Raw genomic sequence first — 25,723 nt, forward strand, 5'->3', positions numbered from 1 at the left:
CTGCTGCTGAAACAATTTGGTATAAAAAAATCCCCAACAACCAAACAAGCAAATGAAACCCATACTCATTGAAGTAGGTAAGAAGTGGATCCAGTTCTCCCAGACATCCACCCCGAACATGAAACTCCAAAGTTATTCTCTCTTCCAGTCTAGACTAGTGAACATTTTAAGAAGCTATGCTCACTTAAAATTGTCATGTATAGTTATCAATCATTAAGGAGCTGAGGATTCCTTCCCCTGCCATATTTCAGCAGTTACTTGAATTGAAACATTGAGTCTGAATCAGAAGGCAGAAAGTGCATTACAGAACACATATATTAAGAGCAAAATGCTATTATTTTTCTGGGGAAAATCACATTAAAATAACATCTAGGTGCTAATATCAAATTGCAAAGATAAGATAGAACTGCTGAAGCAATGTGTTTAAGACCCACAAACTAGTAAGGTAGCAAAGAACATCGTCTATTCCACTCACCACAAGCTGACTCATCAGACTTATCAGAGCAGTCAGGTCTAAAATCACACTTCTGGATCATCTGGATGCAGTGGCCAGAGGCTCTGCAGACAAACTCCTCATCTGTGCAGTTGTTCATGGGGAGTGTGGCAGGAACTGAAGTTGCTGATGTAGTTGTAGAAATAGTGGGCAAATTTCCTTTGAAAAAGGAGCCAAAAGAACGTTGAGCACCTGGACTAAGGCACTCCAGCTTCATAATGGTTTCTCCCCCTGCCACTCCCACCCTTTTCCAGGGTATAGCTTTATGGAAACATGCCTGGACAGTTGAGTTGAGCTCAGCAGGAACTGAATTGGAGCTGTCCTCAGTGGAAAGCACTAGTTTTGTCACACCATCCATAGAATCTTTGACACTTGCAGGAATTTATTTACACCTCTTGTCTGTCTTTCAAATTTGGATTAACCCAGTGAATCACTTCAAAAAACTGATGCCAAGACTCACCAAGCAATCACAGAAACTGATTTTCCCTGTGAACCAAGGCTAACAGATTATTCCGATGATAATGGGGTTTTTAACATGTTGATTACTACAAGTGACTGTGGAAATTACTATGTAACCTTCTTACCTTGTAAATTTATCCATGAAAAAAATTATTTTCTCATTAGAGAAATTATTCTGAGGTCACCACCTTGTTCCACCACCTCCTTTATGTTTCATTCAAACTCATTAGCACTTCTTTCAAATTGTCTTTTTTCGTCTTCCTATTCTTTAAAATGCACCTTTCTTCAAACTTACTCTCTTTTCTTGAAAACCTTTCCTATTATTGTCCATAAAATGAATTTTCATCATAAAACTCCTTTTTAAAATTTAATAATTTATTAAATTTTTAGCTGTAGTGCACAATGCACCTGAGCAATACACCTGAGTTAGTTAAAAAGTATGCATGAAGACTTTTTATATTAAATGTGTCTGGGATAGCAAGGAATTTCTTTTTTTTAACCCTTGAAGGCTGGAGCAATAATACTGACAATAAATTACCCATTTCTATTCTGTAGGGTAGAAAATTTATGACATTAAATAAATTATATTCCAGTCAAATGAATGATACTCCCATAATGTCCTAAAACTCAAACAAAAGACTTAGGGGAAGGAATGTTCTGAAGTAAGAATTTTATTAATTGATAAATCTATCTACAACTCATAACAATAGCAAGGACCTTATTGGTCAGAAATCTTTAAATATAAATGCCACATTCAAGCCTCTGCTCCTGATAAGCTGAAATGGAAGAAGAAATTTTGAAGTACCATAGCCTTTGCCACACGTGAAAAGAAAGGAGGACCTGATACTGCCTCTATTTTGAAACAAATAATTTTCTATACTTTATTAAACACCATTTTGTCCAGAGCAAGCATCACTGAATAGCCTTTGATTAGGGCATTCAAATGATGTATTGAAGCAGTACATTCAAGATTCAAAAGAGTCAACATCTTCAATGTTACTTATGAGAGACTTTACCACCAAGCTGTCAAAACCATCTCTCCCTGTCAATATTTGGTCACTTAAAGTGGAACAAGAGCAACTGGGCAGTGCTTGATTCTAGTGTGCAGGGACAGGGGAACCCTGCTTTTTCAGCCTGATCCCACTTGTGTTAAATATGGTGGAATATGCCACAGCTGTTGTCTGTTTTGCAGGCTATTCCCACAGTCTCTCTGACTGTTTTTTGGTTGTTGGGATACTTTTATGGCATGGAGGAGATAAAATAAAGGCAGGACCCTGGACTGTCTCAAAAATTGCTCTCAAAACTTAAAATATTTTCAAAATAAACATAACACAAAACCTGATTCCTGTCCACCAGTATACTCGACTATTTTATCTTTCCACACAATGAGCTTTTCTTTCTTTAGTTATTAACTTTGAAACTCTGATCCTCAGTAATTTCCAAATTTCTTGTTTATTTTGAAAGTTTTCTTCCTAACTAATTTAAAAATATTTAGGTATTTTCTGGTTAGGTCTTTTAAGATTATTTCCCCTAAATATAAGGCACAGTACATTAACTATTTACAAAAAGCCTTTTTATCCAAAATGTTATAATAACAGCTTTACACTGTATAAGTATGGTAAAACATTAGATAATTATCTGCAAAAGAAATACCATACACATTTGATATTCCTAGTAGAACCAATTATATCTACAAGAAATTTTTGGAGTAGCAGAACAAAACTCATCTGCACTAGGGTGTATATATGAAGTACTAGGATACTAATACTCAGACACTGTTTTAAACTGTTTGCTGCTCTACATCCCTGTCATGACACTTTACAGCAGCTGTCACACCATATATAACCCTGCAATGCCTGCTGCAGCTGATAGCAACCCTCTTAAAATCCCTTCTGTGATGACCTCCGGGTCTCGAGTCTGGTGTCTTGAAGTACATGTATTTTGGGATACAATATTTTACAATTCTGTAGACACTGTACTACCCTTAGTAGCAATGACTTTTGATGACAGGTTGCTCTATCACCTGAACTACTTTTGTGCTGTCACATGAGAGCAATTGGCACAGTAAGTATATTAGGAATTATTGGGGTGGAAAGCTGTATCAAACTGAATAGGATGAATAAAAGTTCAGTTCATTTACACACAGATGAGTTTATTTTACCTTTTAGGAATAAAAATCTCAAAGAGTATGGAAGCGGCACACTTCTCACTAAGGGTCTCTTTTGGACCTTACATGCACAGCAGAAACTATTTTGTGCTGATGCCTGGATACGAGGGTCTGAGAAGCAGGGAAACAAGTTTGGATTTCCTTGTCAGGCATAAGTCACAGTTTAACCTGGTTCATACTTTTCCAGTAGCAATATTTTCAAATGACAGCAATGAATCAGCTCACAGCTCAGAGATGTGCACTTCAGCTCTTACCACTGTAAAGAGTACAGCCCAGAAAAGACACATCATCAAGTCCAATGTCTCCAGTGAAACCATCTCCTACGGTACCTTTCACCAAAATCTAGGAAAACACAAATTACAAAAGCATTTTTCAGTGTATAGTAGACTTCCACTTCTCACTAAATATTTCTTATGAATTGATAGAGGAGTCATTTGCCGTGTTTCACACTTAAAATGAGATTAAATTTATTCTAGGGGATATATTCTATTTAATGACAACTTATGAAAGAGACTAATTATTATCAGCTTTCACTGGTGGTCACATTAATCACAGTGAACCATAACAGAATGGTTGGCTTTACAATGGGGCAAATGCACTAAAACATCACTGTGATATAAAATGATGGCAAGACATTATCATAAGTGGCATGTTATGATTACCTCCTTTGGTATTTATTGCAATAACATTAATCATTATTAAATATAGTATCATTCATTTGAGTAAGTTATAGACTCTTATGCAAACTCCTGTATGATGAAAACAATTAGGCAGGTAAGAAATGATCTATGGAACCTTTCAAAGAAAAATATTCTACCATTTAATTAGAGTTGTCAATGCTATATTTGCTGCATTATTGTCTACTGCCAATGAATGGGAGAAGTTAGTGTTTGTGAATACTTTCTGGAAGACTAAATAAACCTCCTGTCTTCTGTCTGACCAAACCATTACACTGAGTGATAAATATCCAGCAGGTGATTAGTGAAAGATTTGGTGAGAATATTCTTAGTCTGACTAATTAATAAATCCCTATTTTTAAAAATAATAAAGCCTTCTTGAGCACACACTTTGAAAAAAGGTAAATGTACGTTTTTGCTCATCCAGTGGAGTTCAAACACTGTTAGTTCTTCCCCATTGTTTTAAATACTTATTTCACATACTACACACACACATTCAGCTTCTGAAATGCTGTATAAAATTTCTAATGTATTCTTGCAGTTTTTTCCTCACTTCAGTATAAAATTCCTACATAGGAATGAAGTATAAATAGTGGCAAAATATGACAATAGTGCTTCAGAGTACTTTTAGTTCTAATATTTTTGTTGTAATTTATTTATGTGCAATTTTATTTGTAAAGAAAGGTTATGATGAACAAGAGCCATTTTTCATATGATATGTACACAGAGCTTTTAAACATCACACTTGAAATTTATTACCCTGTAACAGGAGGGAGAAATACTTAAAAGATGCAAGAAATGGCCTTAACCTTTTAAAAGTAAAATAACACCAGTCTGGATATGTTAACACTGACAAATTAGTTTCTGTTATTTTGACGTTGCATGTGAATTTTAGATTTGTTACTGATGCTGACATCACCAGAGTAAATAAAAATGATTACACTTCATTTATATATTACATCCATTAGATAAAATAAATGAGTATGCTACAAGAAGATGGATATATGTCCCCTACTATGGATATGCTCCAGATGGGTAATTTTAGCACAAAATATATTTAATGCAAATGACGACAGTAAATGACAGCATTGCTTTTTATTGCTCTCACATCAGTATGGGATTCTTATTTTTCCCTCAGAATACCCACAACTATTCTTTAATATTACCCAAGTCTTTTGGGTTTTTTAGATTAAAATAGGGACAGTGCTACAGTACTGATACCAACAGCAATAAAATGGTTAGAAACAGGAACAGGACAACCCAAACAATCTATTATTTGGAAATACCATGCAAGGAAATGTATTATTCCAAAATGACAAATCTCCTTCCAGTGTAATTTTGACTGGCAAACACACAGCAGTTAAAATATAATTTTCACTTTTCAAAGTATGAATGACTATCCACTTGCAATTAATTACTTATTAATTACCTCAAATTCAGACAAAGAGGCAGTGAGTTTGTTTACTTATACAATTATTACTAAGACAAACCCAAATACCCTCGCAACTACATTAATTTTCCATGGGATTGGTTTGTGCACTGGTGGATGTCACTGCTGGATGCTCACGGAGTTTTTCTCCCCAAAGCTGCCTGTGCCCATATCCCCAGCCCTGACAGTCACAGGGGCTGAGGACATCCTTCTGTACCATCTTCCACCAACATTTCCCTTAAGAAAATTGCACTCTTGCACCTTTAGCAGGAATACTTTTATAAAGGGATTAAAAATATCCAAATATAAAAGTGACAGGACAAAGTTCTCTAGGGGGAATTAAATTGAGAATACCTCTATATTGTTATGATGATGATTATGATCGTTTTGATTAAAATCTCCCCACCCAAATTGTTTTTTCTTCATTTATGCACGTGGGGAGTCCAATATTTTGACAAAAAGCATGAACTCATTAGCAACACAGAAAATGTAATAGTGGTGTAAGTATACACTTAGAACTGAAAATAAGACCAATTTATGAGTTTAGGGCCTTGATACAGAGCATAATTTCTTTGCAGCTGTGGTTAAACTTTGACCACTTAAATTAATTTGCCAGCTGTAATTCTGCAAGCTTCATAAGATATTATTTTATTAAACAACTTCCTGGAAATTCACACCACATTTATTATTTGAATAAGAATAAATAGTTCCCAATTTCACGTTTTCAGAAGTCTAAGATCCAGACTCAGTGAAATCTGTAAAGGTATCAAAAGGTATTCAACATAAAGAAAAGAGGGGAAAAAGCCCAGCTCAATGAAAGCAGACTGGATTAGAATGAAACTCTCTATACATAAAAGGAATGATCCTGTAAGATTTTGAACAAAATAGGCTTTTGAAGAGTGAAGTAACATTATGACAAGTGTGAATAGAGAAATTACAATGGGTAATATTGTTCTGTAAAAATGTTCAGTTTTTACAGTAATGCTCATTTCTGTCACTAGCCAATGCCCACTGAAGGTTACCAAAATAAAACCTTAATTTCTATACAAGCATAGTTTAAGATTGAATGGAATTAATTTCAAAACCTGTGGTATATTCAAAATTCTGAGGGTTTCTGAATGCACAGGAAATAGTGATATTAGTTCTAATGTATCGTAATTTAGACAAACAATATCAGGTATCGCAGGAGGTGTCAACAGTGTTATTTATTTATTTTATTGGTAGTTAGAGCATGCTATTTTGATAGGTTTCTACAATGATTTCTAGCAAGAAATCATGTGATTTGGTTTGAACAGGAAAGAACAACCAGACAAATAACTGACAAAACACTTTGTCATAAAAAACTTTTGTTGTAACTTACTGAAAGCAAATTAATACACATTTCACTGCATATCTCTGAAGTAAACTACCCCTATGTTGTAATGCTAGGGATAAATAAAGAAAATTATATAATATATATATATATATATATATATATATATAATGCTGGGGTTTGGCCAAATTTAGAATATATCCTCTGAGAGAAGGCAGGTCACAACCACCCCTCCCCCACCAGGTTCGGGAAAAATAAATTTTCCTCAAAGGAAAGTGAAAGAGATAAAAACTATTTATTTAACAAACACGCAGGAAAAGGAAAATAATGCTAAATAATAAAATCTTTCACTGTGGAGAAAAAAACCTGGGAAAGTGTCAGAGTCCTCCCTTTGGTCTCCTCGGAGCTGGGGCTTGGCCCAAGGCCAGGCCCTCTGTGCCCAGTGGAAAGTCCTCCTGATGTGTTCTGATATTGAAGCAGTCCAGTAGAAAAGGGAGAAAATCCAAAATTCCAGGGAAGTAAAAAAGTTGAACTCTCAGTCTCTCTCCGGAGAAAAAGCAGCTGAACCATTGGCCAAAAACTGACCCGGGAGCCACAAGCCAGGTGCTTCCTCGCTTCCCTGCCACAGCTGGAAAAAACCTGCTATCTCTGTGTGACCTTGAACAAGCTGCAAACTGCTTTGAAAAAGTTTTGCTCAGATTTTCCTTCCCCCTCTCAGGCTCAGTTTAGAGGCATAGAAAGGCACAAGAATTAATTTCTGGGCATAGGGCAGCAATATGAGATACACATCATAAAGTCACCCCAAGACAAATAACTTTTCATCAAAAAAGCAACAAACTCCTTATGAGGTGATGGAACTTTTGTAATTACAGACAAAGGTCAAGCCACAGAACCAAGCTTCAGAGCTCCTTTTTATTAAAATATTTCCATCTAATGATCCTGTCACAAGTCATGTCATAAGTCTTCACTGTAGAATGATTTTTTTAAGAACGCATGAACATATTCCTACAATTTCTCAAGAAGTACACTAAAAGGGAAACTATTTTTCATGAGAACACAATTCTCTCAGAAATATTTTGATTTTAAAAAAATCTGATAAATTTAGATTTAATTTTGAATTTTTGAGTAGTTATCAATTCATGTCAAATAAGATATTGATGGCTTTGATGAGTCCAAACATAGTATTTTATTCCTTCTTGGCTCTGTTTCTCTGCTTCCTCAGCTGCCATCAAAGGAGTAGGCACTGTGGACTTGAGACTGCTCCCCCAATCTCTCATCTAGATGTCCAGTGGTTGCATCCTGTCTACGTGGCACTGAACTGTTCCTCTGTACCTTCTGTGACGCTGTTTCTTTTGGGGAAAAAAAAAAAAAGGGTGCATGTGTAACAAGCATATATCAAACCAGGAGTCCCGTGGAAAGGAAATATATGTGGACGGATTCTTGGTAGATGTTTCAGAGAGATGTTTATTTCTCCAGCCGCATGGCTGGGGCTCTGCTCAGGAACTCCTCGAGTCACAGGACCCGAGGGTCCTTGCCCGTGCAGGGGAACACAAAACAACCAACGGGGAACGAGGCTGACCAGGGGCAGGGAAACCCCGTGTCTCCCCTCAGGGCCCCTCTCCAGGGCTCAATGGCAGGGGGGGAGACCCCAACATGCATGGGTTGTCACAGTGTGTTCCATTTTTAGAGCTGTTCAGTGCCACATGGAATCCTTCTGCCCCCAAAAGCAAGCACAAGTGGAGACCAGGCATCAGCTTCTGGAAAGATTATCAACACTGGGTCACCACATCACTTTAACTATACCGATTGAAAGGCTCAAGATCACACTGCCCTTCTTCAAAGCTCATCAGCCCCTTTCTTTCATGACCATTGAAAATGCTCTAGAAATTAATGTCTCAAGACTTCAAAAGTTGAAATAAAGTCCTTTCACATAGGTGTCCAAATGAATTGTTACCAACATCCTTAAGGTTACACACATCAAATATGAAAAATCTTGTGTCAAATATTTGATGTTTTACAGTGATTGGTTTTATAAGATAGTGAAAAACACTAGTTCTAGTTCAGTAAAGCACTTTATCACACTTCACTATAAGCTTGTGAACCCTCATGCTGATTTATGATGTTTTACACAGCATTTCTCTAAAGTGCAGGCATGAATCACATTTCTATCCTGTTTTAGACTATTCACTTATATTGGTGGGATTAATAACTACATATTCTGGGAGTCTTTGCTGTATTAAGGCCACAAAACTTCATTCAAGAGAAAAGACCCTGTTGTCACTCTGTAATATTAGCAGTGGAAGAACTATTGCAGAAGTACTATATGTCAGTGCCTACACATTTCTGGATCTACATATAAAACAACATGATTAGCCTGTCCACTTGGGAAACATCTACATAGCAATTATAATTAGGAAGCTATATCTAAACCAGTTTAAGTTCATGGTTAGTTTTGACTTAATCTACAAGGATATACAAAGTCTTCTTTCTTTTCTCCCAACCATGGTTTCCTTCACATTTTATAGGTAAGTAAGAAAAAAAAAAACAAAACCCCAAAAAAACAACAAACGGAAAACCCACCACAATTCTGTCTGGCTGAGTTACTATATCAAATACCTGGGACTTATGGTCCTGAAAGAAGTGTTCCACATTGATCATGATGACTTGTTATGACCTGAGTACTTCTGTCCCTCCCTTTTGTACAGTAGAGCATGTCAAGATATAACGGGCTACATAAAGGCATTTCCACAACCCTGTGTAGGGAAGCCTGAATTGGGTTGAATGGAGAAACTTGTATCTGACCTATGCAGTGTGTACTGATAAGGCAATTCATCCATGCTGAGATAAGGAGCATCCTAAGAGGAGACGCTCATTGATTTATTTTCAATGCTTATGAAAACATTTGTGGTAACAAACAGTGAATTATCTGTTCAGCAGCAAATGCTAGTGAGCAAAGGGATCACTATTTGACCTTTTGCCTAAAGATACGGACCTTTCCTGACCCAAAGGATTTTTCCTGACTTAGCTATACAGAATTCCTACTCCTACATCCATACCTATGGCCTTAACTTCCCAAAGTAAGAAAACAATAACATAGGGATATCACCGGAACATGTGAGCTGATACGAAATATTGTCTTCATTACAATTAATGAGAGTTTTGATATATACTTCAGTGAGAGTAGAATTTTTACATTGTTTCATAATTCTGCTATAAGCATACTCAATAAACAGAAAGATTATAAAATATTTTAAAAACTCCCTGCTTGATATCAAGCATAGAAGTACATAAGGAAATTTAATTAAATCTTCAATGAAATACAGCTTTCCTGTAATCTTCCTGTTACGTTTTAAAAGATGGCTTCTAGATCTCGTTAAGGCATGAGATAAAAGTCACTAACATTTTTCTTTGCCTTGCAAAGTTATCCAAGTCTCCTTTTCCTGTTCAGCAGTTGCTGATAAGTAATAAAATAATATCAATAGGAAATGTGAAACATTACTCTTAATTTTCAGGAAAGCAAAACTCCTATCTTGCATGATGCCCCTCAAATTCAAATGGCCCAATACAGTTTCTCAGTGGGCTGTGGGTTCTGAAAGATGGTGAAAACCTTTCATGACTTTGGGTTTTAAAGTGGGCATATTTAAATGCATATTTAAATAAATATTTAAGATGTGGGCAGAACTTGAAAGTTCAGTAGTGAATAGAAAGCCTATTTTTACTTTTTGTGATTTCCTTTGAGCAGCCTGCATGTAAATAGGGAAAAAAGGTAAAAAAACCCACCCCATCCCCCTTGTCCTCTCCCTTCTCAAGAAAAAACAAATTGCAAGGAAATGACAGATATGAAATTAAGATTACAATTTCCACTGGAAAAGGCATTATTAAAGACAGATTAGAAATTCTTACTCTTGGTCCTCTTTGTGCACATATTGTGACTTGACAACATCATGACAAGTCTTCCACAGCATATCAATAAAACAATAGCACAAAGAATAAACTATTTCTGTTTTTAGAGCTGGTTATATTTTCATGGTATTAAGTATTCTGATAGCACTGAAAAAAGGCCACTATCTTTCCCAAAGACTTCAACTAAGCCCATGAAATTTTCTCTGAAGGTTTGTACAATATATTTTCCTGACTTGTCATGTGACTTCCTTGTTTCCACAATTTTCTATGCTCTGAAATCCATGTACCAAAAATGATAAAACTGATGTTTAGGGATGAGACTTTTATTAAAACTCATGTTCCTTTTTCCCTTTCAAATAAACTGCATTGCACCACACACATTTTCAATATGAAAATATTGAAATCGGTACTTTACTTCATACTGTAGGTATTGAATGGTCTCCACTAAAGTTCACCACCAACCACAAAGTCTTAAGGTTGTTTTTCACCCCTTCCCACAAGTGCCCTGGTTCCCACATTGTCCACACTACATATATATTATTTCTGACCTAGATTGTGGACTAGTTAGGAAACCTGAGCATGAGTTGTCCAAACTAGAGCCTATACAAGTTCTGCTTGACGTATTAACATGAAATTGACATGAGATATGTACACTTTTGTTCCTGGCCTGCTTGATGCTGGTCGTGAGGATGGCACATGGTGGAGAGCTTAGATCATATGAGTGCAAGAGCTGCCATACCAAAGGCATTGACACTCCAACTGGACAGACATGGAGTAATCCACATGATTTGGCCTGACATCAGTGACCTCTGGCCGCAACAGTTCACAGACACCCTGAAACCATCTCTGCACATCACACCTGCCAGGACACATCCTAAAAAGGCATGAGTGTTAAATACCAGTAACACAGCAACCTTTTTGGGTTTGGGTATATGGTTATTGTTTTTGTTTGGTTGGGTTTCTTTCCTTTTTGTTTAAATAGCTTGCAGAATTGTGTAGGCTTTGCCCTGGGCTTCATACAAAAAGTGTTGACAGCCAGCCAAGGGAGGTGACTGTGCTGCTCTGCTCCACTCTGGTGAGCCCACACCTGGAGTGCTGCATCCAGCTCTGGATTCCCCAGCATAATAATGACATGGACCTGTTTAAGAGTAGGTCTAGAGGAAGGCTGAAAAATCTGGTCAGAGCATTGGAACATCTCTCCTATTGGAACATCTCTCCTATGAAGACAGCATGAAAGATTTGAATTTAGAGAAAAGAAGGATCTGTGGAGACCTTATGGCAGCATTTCAATACTTAAAGCTGGCTCATAAGAAAGATTGAGAGAGACTTTTTACCAAGGTTTATACTGACAGGACAAGGGGCAATGATTTTAAATTGAAAGAGAAGAGATTTAGATTGGACATAAAGAAAGAAATTTTTTACAACAATGGTGAGAAATGTGCTAGTCAGGTTGGATGAGAATTTAAGCAATCTTTTATCTAGTGCAAATGTCTCTTCCCAATCCAGTGCATTTGGATATTTAAAGGTCCATATTAGCCAATTAATAAAGACTTACTCCAGAGCCGACTACATAGCAAACTGTGTAGGTTTGCCTGAAACCACAGGCTGTACAATGCCACACTGAAAACAAAAATGAGAAGGATGACTATAAACAGACCAGAAACTAACATCACAATGTAAATGTAAAGCCTGAAGAGTACCATGCAACATGCAAACATGTATCAGGGATGAAAGAAGCCAACACACAGATCAGAGACAGAGAAGAATAGTCAGAAAAAGAGCTACTGAGATGAAGCAAATATGTCTGGATATCCATTTATTTGAAGTAGTACTGGAGGAGAAAGAAGCAACAAAAGCAAATCGTAACATTTAAAGGACAGGGAAAAAAAAAAGAAGGAAAAAATAAAAAAGAATTCCTGAATACTAATCCCAGCAGATTATAAGGGGAAGTACAAAGGATAAGAATAGGAGAAGGAAGATGAGGAATGATAAATTGAAAATTGAAATTGAAGCTGTTTTTTGAGTGGAAATCCATGCTGACTAAATCTTTGTGTGGAAATTACTAGCAGGGAATGGATCAAAAGTAATAAAATAAAAATGGTCACAAGTGGGTATTAGAGGTGTAATAAATGTCTTAGATAAGTCCTTGATAAATTCAGAGCTGCTTCAACACCAGATTTTAATGAAAAATATGTATCTGACTGACTAAACATTAACAAACTCCTGCTGGTATGTCAAAACACGCTGAAATGAGGCCCTGAAGAAGGAAGCAAGTAGACAATCAAATCAAGGCAGAAGGCTAACAACACTTGACAATAATAAACCTGGTTCAATAAAGGTGAAAGTGACTGCAGAAAATCTGAAATCACAGTTAGAATATCAAAAAGAGTGAGCCTCCCAATGCACCAAAAGCTCTGTGCAGCACCGAGCCTCACAGCCTGAGCACAGATGCACGGTGGCAGGGTCGGCCGACCAGCCAACTGCAGTGTGTGTCTCCCCACGGACTGCTGCCACATCCACAGCAAGAGCAAACCCAGCATGCACTGGTTGCACCCAGACTCTCAGCAGGATATCACAGGTGAGAGGTCGTAGCCGCATTACCGTGCTACTAGCCCTTAACAGACATTTCTTCTGATAATTTGCCAAGTTACTTACTGATTTCATTTGAAGTTTCTTGCATCCGAAACATCCCTCAGCAATGAACTGCAGAACAGACCCTCCTAAAATACTATCTCCTTTTGCTTGGATTGTGTTACTTAATGATTTCACAGAATACCTCTCATTCTCTGTATTCAGAAAAATCACTAAAAATCTTTCTCTATGAAGCTTCTTTGTGACACTGTTGAATAGATGTTTCTCCGCTAAATCTCAAGCATCTCTTTTTCTAAAGGGAACACAGTTTACCCAAGTGTTCTAGAAGGCATTAAACAAAACATTTCCACTTTTTTTTCTTTTTTTCCCCAGTTTAATGTTACAAAAATATGGGTAAATACACAACTACATTGATTTGTTTTCTTTCTTCCTGTGCTTTCCACACTAGGAAATAATACTTCTCCTTGGGACAATGAAGAGAAATGCACACTCTTCCAGAGAAGTTGCATGTAAAGAAGTTTGGTTGAGTTTGGTAAGCTCCGTGTTCTGGAATACACCAGTAAAAGTCCAGAATATCAAACCAATGGCTATCAATTAATGATTAGAGATTATTGAAAAATTCACACAAGTTTGTCTACAAAAGAATTGATGTTACAAGCCCCACTGAAAATTTCTCTCTCAGGGGCTGTGAAATGGGATACAAGATCTAAAACTTGCAATTTCCATGGTTCTGATGCTTGCTATGTAGGAAAAAAAAATTAATTTTCTTACTTGAAGGATATTATAGCTAAAAAAGAAGACTAGTAAGTCATTATCTTGTCCTAAATTGGTAAAAAGGGTATTTAGTTTACTATAAGTCTTCCCATATTATTCATGTATGAAATATAATTATCACCAGTAGAAATGCACAAAAGAAAGACATTACATTCTGAGGCCTCACAAATTGCCACACTGGACTCTTTTGGTTTGAAACAGAACCCCAACTTACTATAACAATAGTTTGTAAAATGGAATTACACCAAAAATTCCATTTACCACAGAATTCTGAGTCTGTCATTACAGAAATGGCTGTTGGGGTGAGGTTGTTGATCAACCCGCTCTTTTCTCAGAAAAGTAATTGCAAGAAACAGCAAGAATTGCAGAAATAAGAGTCATTTTTGTGATGCTGTTTGGCTTATTACATAGAAGATCATCAGAATCCCCAAAGAATAATTGCTACCTCATCTCACTGAGGAATGAAAAGAGTAGAGGGTGAAAAAGCAGAACAGCCTATGTGATTGTAACCTAACCTGCTTAGTACTTTATGTATGGCTTTTAGCCCTTCCTATCTCTCTTGACAAGATGTACAGTAACAGCCCGGATGTAAATGATGTATGTTCACTACATATGGATTTGACACCAAACTGATATGCCAAAGTCATACTAAAAAACATAATACAAGAAGTACCTGTATAGTACAAAAAGATAGCACAACAGATAATAAAAATAGCAGTTGGAAAAATAAGGTTGTTTTATATTTGTGTTGTAGTGCTTTTCTATATTCATAGCAAATATATCACTCTAATTTTCAATCAATATTCTATTCCTTTCTAAGCTAATACCTAACTGATAAAAAGATTAAAATTATTATAGTGAATTTTTTTGTTTATTTTTCTTAACTACTTGTAAAATAGGGAAATATCAAATGCATTTTATATCTACTTAATTGCAACATTATTTTGCATTATTTATCTTCTCCTGATTTTGGTCCTTATCTTTCACACTTAAATGGAAAAACTTTTATATTTGAAGGGACAAGTAAGATTTTATATATGATACTCAGAATACTAAAACTTTTAGTAATGATACCAAATATAGCATTAATAGTTAACTATGTACTTAAACAGTGTACTTGCACTTTTAAATTTCGCAAGAGCCAAAGAAGAAAAAGCAAAACTGATCTTTATAAACTCATCACAAAAGAATGATAGACTCCCTTATGTATAACTTAGATTTTGAAGTATCAAAATCTATAACCATCCTTGTTTACAGAGATAAACATATAGTTTGCAGATGAGCAAAAAGTGAATAACTGTATTGGGGGTAAAGATAATGATTCTTTTTAACAATGTGTTTTGCAATATAGTAAAGTTGCCTTAAGTCTCTTATGACAGACATGGAAGGTATGTGATTTACAGCATGACAAAAAGGAGACTACAGTGTCCAAAAGGATTGAGATACAGAATTTTGCCATTTTTCACGTGTCATCATTTCCTTTTCTGGATCATCAGAAGTCTGAATGAATAGAGCAAGCTAAGAGAGCAAAATTTTTCTGAAATGTTGAAATAGAATCTTTGCACTTTGTTCTGAGAAGAAACTATTTTAGATGCAATTATTCCAAGGAAGATAAAAGCAAACACTATTCATCATCAATATGACTAGGTTACCACAGAGAGAATCTTATTTTACTACATTTTCAAGTGTTTACCTAAAAACATGTAGGTAAGCTCCTGAGGATGAAAATAAGTGCAGATCAAGTAAAGAGACAAGGACACTCAACAGTGGGGTTTTCTCATGTTGAAACAAGTATCTCATAAAATTAAAAGGAATCATTTATAAGGAATTTATTTTAAACTTGAATTTTTCCAATTAAAAAAAAAAAATATATTTTCTTGCCAATAACATCCTTTGCAGAGGAAGAGAAACTCTAGATCAATAAAGCTGCAAAGTTTTTATAAGCATGTATATTTGGGACCATTTTTACTACTTGTCCATAGTAGTATTTGACAGAGGTGCTTAATTTTGTCTCAGAAAACTGCATTCCTTTCAATTAAATAATTTAGCTCTTAATTTATCTTCTCCTCATCCAGCTACTTCCATTGTTCTCATTGATGTCATATTTAACACTCTGGTGTAAAACATCTGATGGTACATCAGCAAATGTCACCATGGTTTAATGGAAGCTAGAAAAAGCTGTCCTGACAAAATTAAGATTCTGAGCCTTATTGGGAGCTGGTGTGAGCCAAGGGAGTCTGCTGTTGCCTTTGGGTTTCTGCCAGAGCATTCAATTAAAGGGCCTACAGTTTCACACCTATAGAGTTCAAAACTTTCAAAATTGAATCTGTCTTTCAAGAGGTTCTCTTTGCTGCTTTGAATTTTTGGCTAAAAATTCCTCCTTTTCCTAGGAGTTGGTGTATAGGCACAATTGTTTATATACTCCCAAAGTTGGCTTCCCATGCTTAGCAAATAAACTGAAAATGTGAATTTAGGGATTTCCTATTTATAGTGATTATTTCTTGGAATGTGGTAAACAAATGACCTACTTACATAGGGAGGAAAGAGGAAGAGGAGATATCTCAGACGTATGATTACCTCATACATTTAGAGGAGAAAAAATCAAAATTAAAGTCTGACTGACAAAGAGATCAGCACTTGGCAACTTAGTAGAAACAACACGACTTGCTCTCTTCAAAATTTCTGAGTGTGGAAGTGTTGTAGGTTGTGACAAGGCAAGCTCCATTATAAGATACACAATACGCAATAATGAACATCAGTCCTTGATCTCTTTCTTCAGAACAATCAAACTTACACCTCATGCCCCTCAAAAATGAGTAGGAGAAACAAAACTACATCAAAATAATATACGATCTTTGAAATTCCCTGCACAGAACTGGACGAGTACAACAGAAAACCCTACAACATTAACACATGAAAAACATTTCAGTTACTGAATAGACCTTCCTAACTCTCAGGAGGTCAAATACAGGATATGTAGGTTTATAGCTCTTTAGATAAACCACTAAACATAGAATGGGAGGGAAGGGGAAGGGGAAGGGGAAGGGGAAGGGGAAGGGGAAGGGGAAGGGGAAGGGGAAGGGGAAGGGGAAGGGGAAGGGGAAGGGGAAGGGGAAGGGGAAGGGGAAGGGGAAGGGGAAGGGGAAGGGGAAGGGGAAGGGGAAGGGGAAGGGGAAGGGGAAGGGGAAGGGAAGGGAAGGGAAGGGAAGGGAAGGGAAGGGAAGGGAAGGGAAGGGAAGGGAAGGGAAGGGAAGGGAAGGGAAGGGGGCTTCGATAGCATTATGTTTATATGCCTTCATTTCTACAAAATATCTTGACACAAAACGAACACTCTCCTTCCAGGTGCCTCTTTGCATCCACAGTAATATTAATGCCTTTTCCTCCAAAGAGGAGAAAACTCCTCTCTACTTAAAAATAGTGTTTTGGGAAATAAATATGAACAATCTAAAGAAAATATTGCACTATATCAGATTTAAAAGGAAGGTGGAAAATGTTTCTTTTTATAATATGGTGGGAGGGAGAGGGGGGTGTTAAGTTAATTTTATGACCAGTTGACAATCAAGTGAACTAATGTCTCCTCTAATAACCCAGCAGAATATCCCACTGGAACAAACAGATCACACACAGTGAAAGATAAATAATAGATACAATATTTAAAAGATGAGAAAATAAGTCAATATTTATAGCTGTAACTTATTATAATCATATCTTTCTCCAAATGATTTTTGACTTTTAGTCTAAGCCAGCAGCCAAATATTTTGAATTGATGTATTTACTGGCATTATATAATTAAAGGTTAATTTGTAACTCTTGAAAAGTAAGGCAGAGCAGAGGATATTCTTTTGAACAGTCTTTACATTAACAAATCAAGCTGTTTTGCAGTAGATTTGGATAAGATTTTTTCACCAAATCCTTGAAAAATAAAACCAGTATCTATTTTAAATAACACATATTAAAAACATTAAAATTAAGCAGTTTAGGGGGAAAAGTTAATGTAACAACAGGAACAAAAATATTTCACACATTTCCTCAAAAAACCCAACAAACAATTTAAAATTGTTTGATTGGACAATAGTTTGATCAGACAGTTACAAATAGCTTTGAGATTGTGCGGTCATTTATATACTCTCAGTGTTTTACGACACAGTAAATAAGCACTTCAAAACCTAGAAGGATCATACCTGAAATGGCTTAGAACTGCTGATGAAGAGTGTCTGTCTGATCCATCTGTTTTCTTGATTTCCAAACTTGTACCACAACAGCCATCCCTTAGTATTACTCACAGTTCTTTGGAAGACTGACAGCTTATAAACTTCTTTTCCAAACATATGATAATGAAAGCGGAAAACACAGGTTCCATTGCCAGAAGGGTTGAAAAGAGGACTAAGCAAAACTGCTTTATCTTGGAATTGGCGTGGCTCAGAGGATTCCAGGTAAAGGTAGTGTCCCCTGGCTGTGCCTGTCGTGTGATCCTTTAATGGGCCTGTATTAACGGTGGGGGTTGGACCCTGGATTCTGATCCAGTCAAAGTCATCCTCTACATCCTGCTGCCAATTGCACAGCCCATTCTCAAAGTTACACTGTAGGTCAGGGTCTGAAATGTAAACAGACCGTCAAAAATAAAAAAAACAGTATCAAAAGGGGATAGTGATTTAATATATTTTTTTTTTATCCTTACAAAAATTTATTTCTAATGTATAGAAAAAATGCATATCTACTTCTCCTTGAAGGCATTCCCGTCTGAAGGATATATGTACACTTGTCTGTACATAAAAAAAATTATTTTCAATATTATCTTTCAATATATATCTGTCAAATTGTACTTAATTTACTGAATAAACAGAACTGTGAAAAAATTATCCATGTTATTAATTTTATGTACTATTAAAATTAAAGACTGTAAAGTTCTTTAACTGAAAGTGAACAGATCAACAGAGGTTAATTAGATGAAATAAACCACACCATACTGTCTTGTAGGTATGTGTGATAAGTGATCTAATGTATTTTTGCACGGGAGATGTAGTCCTAAAAACACATTGTGGTCTAGATCTTTATTATCAATAATATTAACATGCTAGCTTTATCAAGGCTAAATCAAAGAGTTTATAACAGAACTGCGCTTTTTTTATTTGACACCAAGGCAAAATATATTGATTACCTCTAATATAAAACAATAAAATGTGTCAGAGGTCATGAATTTGCATTCCAACTTTGCATCTGCTTTTCATAAGCAGTAACTGACATTATAACAATTTTTTTAAATTGAGCTGTTGCATTTAATGATGTTAAAAACTTCAGCTCAAATCTTATTGTAGACCTCAAAATGGGTTATAAAGAAGCTAGACATTCTGCAAGCAGAAAAACTAAGACAAGATGGAAAGCCTTCACTCTCTTTTAAATTTAGAGCAGTTTTAAGTTGATATTCAGCAAATATTACTGTAGAGAGATATCACCTCAAGCATGTAAGGTGCCCCCTGTTTCTCAAACTGATTGTGATTTGCATAATTTAGTTATCTCAGGAAGTGATAAAGCAAATGACAGTTAATTTTATTTTATATTAATGTTCTTGAGTTCTTAAAATTGATGAATGCATGCTTCAGGGGAAAAACCATCAACAGCACCCTTCAGCACTCAAGGTGAATGTCAAAAATTTGAATGACTCATAGCTTTCCTCAGTACTTTCAAGTTCTTTCTTTGAGGTGGACAAATATGTCCAACATGACTCCTATCTGTGGCATAGATATTTTAACATATTATTTGATAGGAAGAGTATAGGTACTAAGAAGAGGCAGGACATGCACTCCTCTCAGTCCATCAGTACACCTTTTGCTGTACTTCTGTCAGTAAAATTAAAGATATCACATTGACCCAAAACAACTGTCAGACTAAATCCTCTCTTTTAAAATAAACTTGTAATGAATGGTCATGTTTTACACAAGTTAAAAAAATAGAATTGTTTTGGATAAAGGAGATTGAATTCCATTTACCCTCAGTTGTAGCTCATCATATGCATTTAAGTTTAAAATTACCATTCTGTTTCATCACTAACTGTATTCAGTGGAATCATTACTGGCTGTAGCAATTCTGCACTCTTTCAGTCCAGGGATGAATTGGAAAGTCAATTTTTGTGTGGCATAAGTAAGCAATAGTGGAAAGTACTTACTACAGCTGTCTTCATCCGATCCATCCCCACAGTCATCCACAAGATCACAGACCAATAAACTGTCAATACATGCTTTTGTGTCTCTGCACCAGAAGTGATTTGGACCGTCACAATTTAATGCTGGAGGCGGGAGAGCACAGTTTTCAAATCTAATATCATCAATGGCTGAGACGCCCTCATAAAAACCCAGACTGATTTTATCAAGTGAAAATTGGAAAGGATGTGGAAGGCGTCCAAGCTGAATGACTGCCTTCAACCATTGATTTCCCTCATTGTAATACGTCCTCCAAAGGACAGTAGGCTGTTTCAGCCCATCCACAATCAATTGCAGCTCTGCTGCCCCAACTGACTGTCCGTAATTGTAATACCTAAAATGATAAAAATAAGAATGTTAAGGGGACAAGTGATGAAAATGGACATCAGTTACAATGACCAGTACCTTTTCTGTTATATCTCTGTGATACATAGGAAGTCCACAGTGCCCGTAATTCCATCCATTTTCTGAATGATGGTAGGATAAACTGCTATCAGTCTAGGCCTCGTTTCAAGAATTGAAAATTTTGAGAGAAGAAGGATACTTCATTAAATTGAAACCCATAACTGAAGAGACACATTTCCTTTCATATTAAGCAACAAACACTGCTCACTCAGATGTGTAATGTCTTTTTATAAATGTAATTCAGTACGTAATTGTAAAGTTTCAAGAAGGAAAAACAGAACACTTACCGAATGCATAAGCATGCCTTCTATCTAAGTTAGTTATTGTTAACATGTTGCCTTCTCCAACATTTAAAGCTATTAAATACTTAGGTTGGCAATTGTACAACAAAACTGGAAGCAGAAGCAGATATACAACCAACAACTTGTAATGTCCAACTTCAAGTCATGAATCTCAGATAAAAAGACAATTCCACTTCCTGTGGCAGATGTATTTGACCTCACTGAGACAAACTGCACTTAATAACACCAAGGTCAGGCCAAATCTTTAATTAAACAGTAGCACCAATTTGGCCATAGTAAACAAATTATCACAGTTATGTTTTTTTTGTCCATCTTTGACAAGTTTGCACAAACACTGAGAAGACAATTACTGAAGATGTCTGTTTGGGTTTGATGGCTGATTTTTTGTTGTGTGTGGTTTTGGGTTTTTTTTGTTTGTTTGTTTTGTTTTGTTTTTATATTTTTTTGGTTTTGTTTTTTTTTCTGTGTATATAAAGAAGGGAAAGCAAAGAACCAGTTATCACACTGGGACTTTCAATTAAAAATGATGACATCTACTTTTGGATACTGTAAGTGACTCAAGGACCTACTAGATTTTTCAATGCTTTCCTTTTCTCAAAAAAACCCCCACATATTTAAATTTACTTAACCAAAGAATTGTTAGCAAAAAGACTGTGGTAGTTGCCCACATATATGCAGGCACAATCATTTACTGTAATTTTGCTCAGAGCCTGAAAACAAAGTCATGTCATGTTTCTGTTTTTATTCTCCAAGTGCTTCATGTTATATCTGCATATTGTTCACAATGAAGACTCTATGCTGTCAGAATAAAATTAAATAAATTCTTCAGAGAAAGGTGTATCTATTTCAGACTATAACTTCAATTTCAGTCCAAGAGAAGCAATGTGAGATGATCTGGGAATTTTAAATGTAAATTATTCCTTACCAAAAGGACAGTGTGCAATTTGATCCAGTTTGCCTGAACTTCGGGCTTCGTAGCTGAGCTATTTGTGAAATGCTGCTGCTGTTCTTCAGAATGAACATAAAATGACCTGTTAAAACAGAAAACAACTTTTTAGGCTGAAGAAATAAAGGGTTTCTAAAGGTTTTTAAAGCATTCATGGTCTCCACTTAAAATCTGTTTTAAGAGATGGTTTATCTATTCCACTTCTCTGTTTCTAGGCCTGGCTTGTCTTACCTTCAGGTTTATTATAGGTGTGATCCCATGGAGGGGCTTGCTTCTGAAATGCGGCTGGAAGAGCACTGCTGGAACTTCTTACCCAGTCAAATTCATCTGCATTTACAGTTTCAATCCAGCCACAGCTCTCTCTTTCAAAGTCACACACAGCAGCTGGAATAAAGAATGAGACATTTCATTTCTATACCCAACATTAATAAATGAGCTTTGCAATATGAAGAGCAAATAAAATGTTTCTAATATGTCACCAATATTCTAGAAATAAGTCCAGGAAAGGGGCATGGAGAAGCAGAGTGGCTTCATACCAGACATGAGGTATTTGCTTAGGAACAGCTGAGTAAAAGAGCAGCCACAGAGGAACAACCAAGCCATCGCTACGTGCACTGTATTCAGTGAAACAACTCCTTCTCTCTTAGGCTGCTTCTGCCAAAGCACTCAAAGCAGGCAAGGAGGTGCTGAAAAAAGACCTCACAGGCCTCCTGGTATGGAGCAAGAACATTGGGCATGCAAAGCAGCAACAAACCTTCTGCAAGATCTTTTTTTTGTTGGAGACAGAAATTAAATCCCCTTTTTCCTAAACGCCAGCAAGTATGCTAATGATAAAAAAATCCTTCCTCTATTCATAATTGGAATAAAGTTAAATATCAGGCATTAGTGAGACACTGTGATATTTGTAATCCCTGAAACACAAACTACTGAAGTGAAAAAGATATGAAAAGCTGCATTCAGCTGCATTCTTCAATTCTTCATTTAAAAGAGCAGCAATATTTTAGAAAATAAAGGAAAAAAAAGGAGTGGAAGGGTGTCATTTATGAATGAATGTAAACTGAATAATATTGATTATGTTACAATGAAGAAACATAGAATCATGGAATGATCTGGGTTGGAAGGGACCTTAAAGATTTTCTAGTTCCAACCCCGCTGCCATGGGCGGGGACAGCTCCCACTAGACCTGGCTGCTCAGAGTCCCATCCAACCTGCCCTTGAACACTTCCAGGGATGGACTATTCACAGCTTTTCTGGTCAACTTGTTCCAGCAGCTCACCACTTCCACAGTAAAGAATTTCTTCTTTACATCATGTTTTCCTCTCCTGCATTTTATAAAAAATCTTCATTAAATCACAAAATCATATTTTTATTCCTGTAAATATAACTAAATGGAAAACATTAAGAGAATTATTTAAAGATTTTAAGTAATAATTTATTAATCATATACCTAGAATAAATAAAGCAAATAGTCAGGTATGACTGTCAGAATTCTGCCATTATTTTATAATTCTTATCACAGCTTTCAGTGGTCATATTATGCTATGGTCATAAAATGGTATGTAGAATATGCACATATCAGAATCATATGAAGTCTCATGGGGAATAAGATTACATCAGTGTTTATTTATGGAAATTATGGGAGGTTTTTTTATTTGTTGTGCTTGATTTTGTTTTTCTCTTTAGAAACTATGTTACACTAAGTTATGCATAATTTTTTAGAAAGAATGAAAAATTACTAATGAGGCATGTTAGTTATATTGATGGCTATAGCTTCTAAAAAGAGAAGGTTTTGTGAATTATTAAGCAAAGCACTTAAAAATCCACAGTTAGCTTAAAACAAAAAACATTCCACAAATGTGGAAGAACAAATAATGTTTAAGAGGTCAAAGAAAATATAAGTTTGCTCTACATATGGTGTATGTGGGTCAGAAATGCCAACGATAAAGTGATGCAAATCAAATGTGACTAAAAAACAGAAGGAAGGAGTTTTTTGACAGAATGCTTTGATAGAATAAAATGAAGACAAAATATATCTGCAAATATTCAAGGACCTAGGCATGAGAGAAATGACTGAAAATCTCCAGAGAGAACATAATGAAAAAGGAATATGGAGAGCTATTTTTGATTTGCTTTTTACTCGATAGAAGAAACCATCACACATTCCCCAGAGAACAGCAACAAAGAATATGACAGACCTTGGACACAGATGGTTACACCAAATGAGGCAAGTAAACAAGATAAAACTGTTAAGTCTGAGCCCAGACTTCTTGCATCTGTAACTTGTAACACAGACAAAACACAAAAGAAAGGATGCACCAGACCATTTAGCTTAAGCATGGATGAGTACACTAAGATAAAATAACCCTGAAACCTTCAACTAAATCTCAAACCAACTATTTAACACCTAGGGAAAATACAAGAATACAAGAATAGAGCAAACTGGTAGAGCCTGGGTGAAACACACTTGGATCTTGATGCTTGATAACACTTCAATTTTCTAATTGTCTTGTCCCATAACTTCTTCGACTGGCACTTCCATTTCAGACAGATTATTCAGAAAAAAAGGCTCTTGCTTGGGTACTTTTGTACTTTCTCTCACAATGAACTCATACAAACTAATCTGCCTTCTCTCCTAAGACTTTTGTTTTTGCTTTTGTCCTATTTCTTTTATTTTCTCATGTGCTGTCTTTATACTCTAATCATCACTTGAGCCTATGGGCTCTGCTAGGCTGTCTTCTCTTCACATGCTGATTAATTTATTGCTAGTGTTTCTTAAACTTCTTTTGTCATCCTTACTGTGTTTTTACATTTAACCTACCAAAATTCGTCGTCTTTTCTATATTTTTCATTTAGAAAATACTTCAACCATGTGTTTGATGCTATTTAACTTCTAGTGGTATCCATGCCACCTGTTTGGATACATTTTTCCTTGCTGCCCCTTTTAGCATCTTTTTTAACAAGCTCCCTCACTAATCAAGAAGGAATCAGTGACACTGTGAGCACAGCATTTGAGAGTGGTTGGCTTTGTTGATGCTTTGAGAAAGCTGCCTTTACATCTTCAACAGATTCAGTTTTCTCTGAGCTGACTTGTTGTCACAAAACCCTAGATTTCTTCCTGATTTTGGGTTCTTATGCAAAGTGCTTTTGCCTTTTCTGTTTTGAGGAGCTTTATTCAAACGCCTCCACAAATCAGATGTGCAGTTTCTCTGTTAGCAAAGTGACACCTAATAAGAATTTAATAAACAGTCCTACTCAAACCAGTATTTTAAAAACAAGTGTTTAAGATATTAACATTTCTTCAAGAATGGAAGTTCATAAATCTCTGCAGCCCCCAAAATATCTCCTTGTCTTTCAGCTTGTGTAAATTTATACAGAATGCACCATAAATTTAAAAATCCAGGTGAAGAGATATCATCATTACTCCCGGCTTATAATATTTTCTTTTACTTAAAAACTATTTCTAAAGGGTCCAATATGTCAATAAACATTACACTAATTTTTAATCCACAGTTTTAAGATAAATTTAGGAACTTATTACTAGATGGCAAAAATAAAATTATCATCAGTTCTAGGAACCAGTTTAACTCTACACACAGTCATCTTAAACTATTTTAACCCTCTTTATAATACAAACACACTGAAACACAAATCTTCCTTCTCATTTTTATGTTTTCTATCCCAGCTACTATTTAGTAATTTCATTATATACACTCACTCAAATAACACCATTACTTTGTAGATGCATTGGCCTAATTTTTACAGTGACTGAATAGAGGCCAGTAAAAAAATTAATGCAAAAGTTCATCAGCAAGAAGTAATGCTAACTGGAAAAAACAAACAAACAAACAAACAAACAAAAAAAAAGACAAAAAGCAAGTCACTACTTGAAGATCAAACAAGTTTGATCTTTACAAAATCCAAGGCAGAGTTTCCCCTTCCCTCACTTTTAATCTCCAAATATTAACTGCTACAATTTTGAAAAAAATAACCACCACTACCACCTCCCCCCCCCCAAAAAAAAACCCCAACAAAATAACCAAAACAAAAAAATCCACACTTAAAACATA

The 25,723-nt window shown here is 35.8% G+C and overlaps 1 protein-coding gene across 1 annotated transcript in view; it reads right to left on the reverse strand.

Annotated features, from left to right (window-relative positions):
• Positions 1-25,723, reverse strand: part of MALRD1 (MAM and LDL receptor class A domain containing 1) — a 242,766-nt gene that overhangs the window by 159,930 nt on the left and 57,113 nt on the right. Inside the window, exons 14-19 of the mRNA XM_069004716.1 lie at positions 21,888-22,040; positions 21,636-21,741; positions 19,970-20,337; positions 17,988-18,400; positions 3,374-3,461; positions 476-652 (exon numbers count right to left, since the gene is read on the reverse strand). Coding sequence (XP_068860817.1) covers positions 476-652; positions 3,374-3,461; positions 17,988-18,400; positions 19,970-20,337; positions 21,636-21,741; positions 21,888-22,040 — 1,305 coding nt within the window. The remainder of the gene's footprint in view (positions 1-475; positions 653-3,373; positions 3,462-17,987; positions 18,401-19,969; positions 20,338-21,635; positions 21,742-21,887; positions 22,041-25,723) is intronic.

This window comes from Aphelocoma coerulescens, chromosome 2 (genome assembly GCF_041296385.1).
Source record: "Aphelocoma coerulescens isolate FSJ_1873_10779 chromosome 2, UR_Acoe_1.0, whole genome shotgun sequence".
NCBI classification, from domain to species: Eukaryota; Metazoa; Chordata; class Aves; order Passeriformes; family Corvidae; genus Aphelocoma; species Aphelocoma coerulescens.